We start from the raw sequence: 9,609 nt of genomic DNA, 5'->3' as shown, positions 1-9,609 counted from the left end.
TTTGTCTTTTAAATATTCATTAAAACTATCACTATGTTGTGACAGTGTAACAAGAGACAGATCATCTTTGGGGGAAAAAATCAAGCTCATCAGCCTTTTCCCTGCACAAACACACTGCTCTGTCAGAAACAACCAGTCAGAGCCAGGAGGAGAGTCTTAACACTGTCAATCACTCTTGTGTACTCACTGCTCACACTCTCCCCATTTCTCTATGCTACACTACAGCTGATCCAACATAGCATGCTATGAATGCTTAGGCTACTTAGCATGGCCACCAATGAGGGCAGATAAACTGTTTTCCTGCAATGTTAAGTTGTTCCTCTGCCATTAGCTCACTTGGCAGCACAAACATGAGGTTGGCAGTGCTAAGATGCTCCTCCTAGCTCTGTGGGGTTATTTTTGACAGAGTGGTGCATTTCTTCAGATGGCAATCATAGCACTAGGATGAGGTGGAAGAATTCTATCTTTTCACAATCTGTCTCATATCATACTGTCATAACATGGTGACACAAATTTGTAAAAAAAAATAAATAATTTTTATAACAGTTACCTACTGTAGTCTTAATGCATTTGAGATTAAAAGTTATCAAAAATGTAATGACTCACTAGAGCACAGGTGTCAAACTCCAGTCCTGGATGGCCACTGTCCTGTAACTTTTAGATGTGCCTCTGCTGCACCACCTGAATAGAATAATTAGGTCATTAGCAAGGCTTTGGAGAACTGATCTACACAAGGAGGGGGTAATTAAGCTATCTCATTCCAGTGTTTTGTCCCTGTGGTACATCTAAAACTGCAGGACAGCTGCCCTTGAGGTCTAGAGTTTGACACCCCTACACTAGAGGGACCTGGAAGAATCAGTCATGACACAGGGGTGAGCAAAAATATCAGATTTTATTAAAAGATAGAGCAGAGCGAGCACACTGGATCGTCAGCTGCAACACTGCGAGGCATGGGGGAGAGATTGGTGACTTGAGAAATACTTCAGAAAGAACCTGTTGGTGTGTGTGGAGTATACACTAACCTGATCTGCCAATCAAGTACTGTAATGATTAGAGGAGGGACAAGGAAGGGGCAGATGCTGCACTGACAGAGGGTTCTGGAAGGAGTGCCAGGGGAGGAGATGCAATGATGCAAGGCGATGTTAGTGACGACGGACTCAATCCCCCTCCACATTCAGCAAAAGCACAAAATCTAAATCTAAATCTTTGGTCAGACAGCCTATGGTCATATACGAAGGGGCAGAGAGCAGAATAGGTATCCAGGGGAGTAGGAGTGAGTGGGGAATCTGAAAAATAGGCATGGGCTGAGATTCAGATAGGCAACCAGCGACAATCCAACAAGGGCAATGTCACAACAATGAGGTTGAGATGAGAATACTGGAAAACTACTAGCGAAAAGCGTTTGATAATCTGGCAGCATGAGTGTGACTGAGTGAGGGTTAAGAAGGGAAACAACCAGGGAGCAACACAGGTGCAAGGAATTAAGCTATTGACGAACATGACATGGATCGGCTCAACGCAAAAGACACAGCACCACATGAGCATCACAAAAAGTTTGGGTTTCATGTATGCCAAAGGGTGGGGCTGGATGTCTTTCGTTTACTCTTTGACTCATGCAGATTCCAAATTGTGTCTGGTGACACAGAATCAGGTGATACTGTATCCTTCTCTCCACAATGTGTGATGGCTGGACTGGGGCTGGAAGAGTAGCAAAATTCCCCTCTTTCACTGTTTGCACACGGTTTGCTCTAAATTTCACATACATCATCTGATTTGCACCAAACTGGATATGAAATACTTTTTTTTAGCTTCTAAAGAGGCCAATTGGATTACTTTTGAATTTGACTCCACTCCCTTAGACTATTTCCAACAGCTGTATCATCATCCAATCAGCTCTAGATTTTGTGTGCATCATCGAGAAGGACTGCTCCACACATTGGTGTGGTAGGTTGATGACATCACTCAACCATTTAGAGAAGAATCATGATTATTTGGTAATTCCTCCAGCTTCTCCCTGTGTATGATATGAGATTGAAACTGTATCTTCTAACCATTAAACACCACACAACATGTTCCAAAGCCTAAAGGAAGTCCTTGCCAATCATTTGCCATGAAACAGGAAGTGAAAATAATTCCTGTCTGGAATGTCCAATCTTGGCCAACTTGTCACTGTACTTGTACTGATTTGAACTGAAGGCAATTTGACAGATTTGCTGAATGTGCCAGCTAGTGGACACATATGGGAATGGTGTGAGGGCATTGATGATGGTGATGGGATCATCATCCAGATCCCATCGCCATCTGGGCAATGGGATTTGGATGATGGGCAATGACGGGCAGCCTTCACAGCTCGGTGAGAGCTGCCCAACGTTGCTTGCAGCTTTAAATATTAATATTTTAATTGTGTCTATTTTTCTAGGTTTCACAAGCAATATTGCGTTCCCTTCCTTCTTCTGACCATGGCAACCCTCAATCCCAAAATTTTCTGGAGACTCCACTTAAAGATACTGATAATCCCCAAGAGTCTGAGCTGGGTAAAGACTGCACAAATAAAGGTTTCTCTGTCAGGTGAGATTACTAAAATGGGTTTGGGTTTCCAGACAGATGCAGAAAATGTTCACAGGTGTGTCACCACCGTCATACTCATGTTTGTATTTCATCTTTATGACAGCCTAGCCACTCTGACGGAATGCACCATTGAGCAAGGAAGGCAGACCTTTGACCGAGAAACCTACGCTCATTCTGTCATCTCAGTTATCCGTTCTCAGGAAATACAGAAGATGATTGAGGAAGTTGAAGCTTTGGATGAAGAGACACTGAAGGTACATCCCCCCCAAAACATAATCTTTAATAAATTTGTGAGTTCTTAAAATTTAGGCTGAAACGCACAGAAAGCAATATCAATCTTTAAGACTGCATGAAACTTATCTTTGAAGAACCTTGGATAGTATGAGTTACAACATTTAATGCCCCTTTGTGTTCAATAAAGTATTTTTGAATTTGAATCAGAGACAAAGTTCAGTTTATCTCCTTAAATGGTCTTTTCCAAGCTACGCAAAGCACACTTATGGGTTTAGGTGAACACAGAGAAGACAGTTACCAAAGAAAATTGTGAACAAAGTTTAATTTGTATTTTAAAAGATGTCATTGCTGGGAGTAATGAATCACAGTGAACAGCAAAACTTTTCTGGGGTGAAAAGTTTTGCTGCCATTGAAATAGCAGCAAAAGTTGAACATTTTTCCGTTTTCTTGTGCTACATCTCCAGTCCACATGTGCATGTCTACATGAAACAAGCTTGAAATTTCACATGCACAAATTTCGCACAAGTTCCATTGAAATTAATGGAGAAGGAGCGACATTGGCTATGTGTTGTAAAGTCATAGACATATATTTCTGTGCAAAGTCAAGTAGCTCAGGTAGAAAAATTACAAGACTGGTAATCATAGAGCTCTGAGTTCATGACTGGCTCCACATTCTTTGGCAAAACAGGTCTATTTTTACATTTCTAAGAAACATCTAAAACCAGGTCTACACATTAAAAAAACTTACTGCTAAATCATTTATGTACCAAACTTTTAAAATGAAAGAAAACAACAACTAAACTCTGTTCATAATTCTGCTTCATACTTCTCAGCAACTACTGAACATCCATGTTGTGATTCTGCACAAAGACGTAGGAGCAGGTTTAGGCTTCAGCATCGCTGGAGGATGTGACCTGGAGAACAAAGCTCCAACAGTAAGGAGAACCCAGAGGACACTGTTAAAATATCTTTTTGCCATGACTCAGAATGTAGATATTTTGTTTCTAGGACACTGTCTACAATGGCGGTTGATTGTACTGCATATATTACATTTTCATTAGATCCCTGTGGGTTAGATAAATTCAGTAGTATATAAAGTAAAAGAATTGTGCCGAGAGCAACACCTGTGTTATAACTGCTAATTGTCTGTCCATCTTGCGCTCTGATGTACGATAATTTCTGAAAAAAATGTAAAGTTACTGAAACTGCCTTGCTTGCGGCAAAAATCAACCCCTTACCTGGAGAGAGCGTTCTGCCTTTTCCAAATGAGATTTATGTGTTCAAACTTAGAGAGGCTGGATATTTGTCCTAGGCACAGAAAGCTGCACATAAAATTATATCATCGCTCTTCACCATATTTGGAAGTGTGACCAACACAGACTGAATGGCTTCCTTCACTTCCTCTGCTGCCATTGCTATCACTGCAATGCAGAAAGTTATTGACATTGTTCACAACTTTTCTTTTTGTTCGCTGATTGGCCTGTTAGAAATTCTACTAAGAAAATCCATATCAAGAGGAGAAAGCCCAGACAGAGCACTGAAGTGAGATTAGAATTGAACGTAATCGTGTAGGAAGGCCAGGCAAGGCAGAAGTTATGGTCCCCCCATAGTCGGAACTCCCTTATCCACTTTTTCAACAACTGAGACCACAAGTGTTGATCTCCCAAACCTCCATAGATCATGTCAACTTCATGGAACCAAGGGGGTAGGAACAGGTTTTTCATTGAGGGAGACACATATCGGAAACCTGGCAGATCTGTAAAAACCTTGAGCAGAAATGTCATAAACACGTTACTCCAATCTCACCCCTTGTTTCAGTAACGAGTAATCTAACGTGTTACTATTTACACATTAACCCCTTAACCCTCACCCCCAAAATCACCAACAGCTGAAAAGCTATACCCAAATTAAATCAGCTGCTGTTCTTGAACAATTTGGAGTACATGCAAAAGCTTGGTCTCTTTATGAAGATGACAAGCTACATTTCTATTTTTGCAGTCAAAAATACTTTAACTGTAAGTAGTTTGTAACTATTACCTTTGTAAAACAAAAAAATTACAAAATTTGGCTTCACCCAGATTTTTCATTTTTATTTCTTGGAAATACACATTGAGTGTTAAATGTATGGACTGGAAAATACAATAAATCTGTAGAATAAAGTATTCTGCTCATGGATTTCATGGATTTCAAGATTGATCAAAATAGCACAAAAAAGAAATGTTAGTTTGGACATGTTTATTTATGAGGATGTACAGGTGACGTCCCCAAATGACGTCCACACTTGGACATCTGATATACAAACTTCAAATGAGTGTAACTCCTCAGTGCTTCAACATACAACCATCAATGAAGGCTTTAATGAAAGATAATGACCAGAGGAATCCTCAGGCAGACGCAACATTGCTGCTAGTGGAAATTACTTATAATTATATGAATAAAATAGCATATCTGGGGGGAAAGTGGGGTTAGCTTTCCATCTTGTCCGCCCCTCACCCAGCACTCAGCGGTACTCTAGCCCCATTCCCCCATGGCCCCCCCATCTCTCCTTTGCACACAAAATAAAGAAAATAAAGTTAAAAGGATGTGAAAACCTCACTCCAATGTAACTGGTACTTTTCCTCAGTTTTTGTCTCATAAAGATGTAACATTATGAGACAAAATGTGTTGGTCTGTGTGCTGAAGCACATGAAATGCATCTATGGATAATTTCATTCTCACTTAAAAGAAAAACAGGGTTGGATCAGCAAATTATCTCCAAACAGGTTTGATTATTTCTAAGGTGATCCAGTTGTGTAGATAATCACACATATTTAAGTAGCTGCATAAAGGTGAGCCGTGTAATTGTGGAGCTTTGGCTCTGATGGAGAACATCGTCAATGGAAGGATTCAGAGGGAGTGATGGATCAGAGGTCATATTGATCTGTTGGGAAATATTGATGATGATTTATTAATGTTTAGATTAATCCAGACTGATCACCATGGAGCTCTGAGCAAAACTTCAAGAAGGAGCCGTGCGGTACTGGTACCAGTCCAGCTGCAGCCATCCTTCAGTCGAGCTGCAACTGGTCTTTATGAATGTGCCTTTATGGACAGAAATCATCTCTACTCTGTAAATGTAAACTTATAAATATGATTTCTCAATTTAGAGTAAACAGCCACTTTCCCCACTCAATGGACCCTCTGACTCTCTGTCTTTAAGTCCAGGCTGGACGCTCTGCTGTTCAAACAGGCATTTGCATGATCTCTTTATTTTTTATGTGGATTATTTTTTACTTTAAAATGTATTATTATTATTTTTGTGAGGTGACCTCATGTGCCCTTGAAGCACCTTTTAAATACAATATATAATTATTATCATTATAAATAATTATACAGGACATTGCCATGGTTACTGTTTCACGTGGTGGCAGACTTCTGGGTATTTATACTAATTTACACATGTATTTATGGGTGGCGGACCAGCAGCTGCGCTCTATTTCCCGCAAATTGGGATTCATAAAGAAAACGTGCACACGGCTTTATACATCCCTTTTTTTTTGTGCACCGCACTTTTCTAAATTTGTCCGTACGTCAAGTTTTAGTGTGAAAACTACGCAGTCTTTTATACATGAGGCCTCAGGTGTTGTGTAGCCATTGCTCACACTGACATTGCACTTTAAACATCATCAACAACAAGAACGGCTCAATTTGCTGCTGTTTCAGTCTCGTTGTGATGAAATAACAAAACATTGTGGCAAGAGTAGTTAACTTTTAGACAAAGTTAGCAATAAGATATTGGACATGTGACTATTCCAGAATTAAGACAATTTAACCAAAAACATTTGGTTTATATGAAAGTAAACTTACAAGATGTTATGAACAAGTAATATTCATGGCAACATTCCTGACAGACCGTTTTACTTCATTCAAAAGGAGTTCCTATCTCCACTGCTCACTGTGTTGGGCTTTCAACACAGCGCTCCTTCAAAATAAAAGCACGCTTTGCTTCCTTCTGGGAGAGCATGTTAGACAGTCGAGGGGATCCTCAAAATGTTATCTATACGGCCCAACAATGTTCAGTCTGGATCTGCTGAACCCCGTCCAATCCACAGCTTGTGTTGGACCCTTTCCTTTATGGAGTCATTGAAAAAATTGCAAGAAATTATAGAGGGATTGATAAAATCTGATAAATGTAGCATTTTGTCAGTGTCTAAAACTTACCCAATCTGCTATACAGGTGCACAAGGTGTTCCCCTGCGGACTTGCAGCTCAAGAGGGAACCATTCAAAAAGGAGATGTGGTTTTGTCCGTTAATGGTGTAACACTGTGTGGTGTCAAACACATGGATGCCACTGCTATTTTGCGTCAGGTCCGTAATCAAACTTTGGCTGTGGTAGTCATCTGCAAGAGAACTAACAAAGAGGAGAAGGATGGAGGAAACAGGATGGGAGAGGAAAGTGAGTCTCACTAAACTGTTCTTTGTCTCTAGGATTTAACTAACTTTTGTCCAAGTGTATTTAAATGTTACTTTGTCACAGTAGTGGAACAGGAAGTCCCACTGAGTGTTGATGTGGAGAAAGGCACTGGTGGAATTGGCTTTTCTCTGGAAGGAGGAAGAGGATCAATTCAGGGAGACAAACCCTTAGTCATCAACAGGATATTCAAAGGTATGCTCATTATTCTGACAGAAAGTGGTTATTTTGTTGTAATCGAAATAAAGACTTTATTCACAAAGTATCCTTTATTTCTATGGTAGGAGCCACTTGCTGCCATGTTGATTAAAACTGAGAAAATGAAGGGGAAACATGTGTATTTTCAGGTGGAGCAGGAGAGCAAAGCGGTTTGCAATGTGGAGATGAAGTTCTGCAGGTTCAAGGAGTGAATCTGCAGGACATGACCAGATTTGAGGCATGGAAGATGATCAAGGCTCTGCCTGAAGGGCCTGTTACACTTGTAATCAGGAGAAGGCAGGTGGCAGAGGACTGAAAGTCATGAAGCGCCTTGGAAAAAATATCCATACCTATTGAGCATTTTCACACTTTGTCACGTTACACTCAAAAACATCTGTTGGGAATTTATGTTACATATTGATCAACATTAAACAACATAGAGCTGTTAAGTTAAAGGAAATGAATAACTTGTTTTCAAAATGTTTTCCAAATATAAATGACTATCAGCTTCTTTACCTTTCCACAAGAACATTGTGGTTTTGGATTTCAACATAAAATCCAGAACCAATTAGTTACAGAAGTTCCTATAATTAATAAAGAAGGTCCTACTGTGTTTAGTTTACTATGAGCATAAATCCAGGTTCTGTTTGGTCTTTTATGTAACATAACACCAAGTTTGCAATAAATGTTATCTTGGCACTTACAGGAAAAGCACATATACATACAGACTGGTTCAATGGGTTGGGCAGAACCTCCAGGCTTAGATTAGAGTAGATTTGTCTCTTAGAAAGGAGACTTTAATCTGAGAATATGTAGAAAGACTTACAGATTGATGTTTCCAGCCACGTCGCCATGCTTGAGCTGTTCTTCAAATAATAACCATCAAAATCCCAGAAATTCCACATTAAATACACTAAAGTTTGAGGTTGTAACATGTCAGTTGGGAGAAAAGTTAAAGGAGCTTGAATATTGTTGTGTATGAAGATGGTGACAAATTAATATGACAAAAAATTGCAAAATTGCTTCCAAGTCTGTAAAATATATCCATTAATTGTTTGAATAACATCTTACTTTTATTTCAAAAGAATACAGGAGCAAAAGAGCTAATAAATACATGTTAATTAAATGACCAACAGATCTTTTAAATTAAATTCCTCTTTCAGAATAAAAACACTGAAAACAGTCCTTTCTTAAAATCAACGCTCTGTAGTGCCAGTTCAGTCAGATTTCTGATCCTGGACACAAATGGAACATTAGGATTGTTGTATTTACTGGATTGGTTTAAATGATAGATCTGCTTTATAATACAACATACAGTAAAATATGGTTGCATGGCACATGCAGTATGGATTACTGTACAGACTTGCACTTATCTCTAGGAAAATATACTGAGTTCTGGATATAAATTGGTTCTATTTCTGCAATTGGGCACAAGAAAAATCAGCTTATTATCTGTTTTTCAATTTAGTTTTGGAAATAAACCTGTGTGTGTTTTCTTCTTATGGGTCGTTCATATGGAGTTACATTTGTTTCACAATATTTAAAAAATCACATCAAATAAAAGAAATAAAATTGTGGTCAAAATTATAGGATTTGCAATAATTTTGTTTCAAACAAAAAAAAACTCAGAAAAAAAATCTGTGAATCTGAATCTGTGGTCCAAACTTTTTGAATTGTAATAATAATAAGTTTTTTTATTATTATTAAAATCACTCATTTTTGTTTCATGAACTGAAAAAGTTATTTGTAGAACATAAACTTTGATTTGTGCATGTCACCATTTTCTGGTTGATAGCCTAAGTGTTTAGTTGCGATTCTCAAAGTTTTGTTTGATGCTCCCCTTTTTTTGGTTGAACTCAATGAGTTTTGATTGCTAGAAATGTAAAAATCTAAAGACGAAAGACATAAGATGTGTCCATATTGGTTAGCGTTGAGTAAAGCGGATCTCAGAAGTTTGTCCTGAACTGCAGGGTTTGCTGCTTCGCTTCGGTGACTGGACACACAATGTGAATGATAAGTAATCTTCAAAAAATTTCAGTTAACAGCTACGAAAGTGTCCACTCTTTTTTCAAAGAAATCTTACACAACTTATGACAACAGTCATGTATCTTGTGTGCTGCGATCCCCGTTAGCATATTATGCTAGCCAGGCACGTGCA

The 9,609-nt window shown here is 38.8% G+C and overlaps 1 protein-coding gene across 4 annotated transcripts in view; it reads left to right on the top strand.

The window, feature by feature from the left end:
• il16 (interleukin 16) overlaps window positions 1-9,594 on the top strand; it is a 29,236-nt gene extending 19,642 nt beyond the window's left edge. For 3 of the 4 annotated variants that reach the window (XM_008405073.2, XM_008405071.2, XM_008405072.2), the window contains exons 3-8: window positions 2,420-2,568; window positions 2,672-2,822; window positions 3,636-3,737; window positions 7,019-7,238; window positions 7,320-7,448; window positions 7,601-9,594. In XM_008405073.2, the coding sequence (XP_008403295.1) occupies window positions 2,420-2,568; window positions 2,672-2,822; window positions 3,636-3,737; window positions 7,019-7,238; window positions 7,320-7,448; window positions 7,601-7,767 (918 nt within the window). In that variant the 3' untranslated portion in view covers window positions 7,768-9,594. The remainder of the gene's footprint in view (window positions 1-2,419; window positions 2,569-2,671; window positions 2,823-3,635; window positions 3,738-7,018; window positions 7,239-7,319; window positions 7,449-7,600) is intronic. The other variant, XM_008405074.2, reaches the window with a different exon arrangement.
• The last annotated feature ends 15 nt before the right edge of the window (window positions 9,595-9,609 follow it).

Source organism: Poecilia reticulata, linkage group LG3, assembly GCF_000633615.1.
Source record: "Poecilia reticulata strain Guanapo linkage group LG3, Guppy_female_1.0+MT, whole genome shotgun sequence".
Taxonomy (NCBI): Eukaryota; Metazoa; Chordata; class Actinopteri; order Cyprinodontiformes; family Poeciliidae; genus Poecilia; species Poecilia reticulata.
Note: the sequence above shows the minus strand (reverse complement) of the source record. Positions and strands in the feature narration are given on the sequence as shown.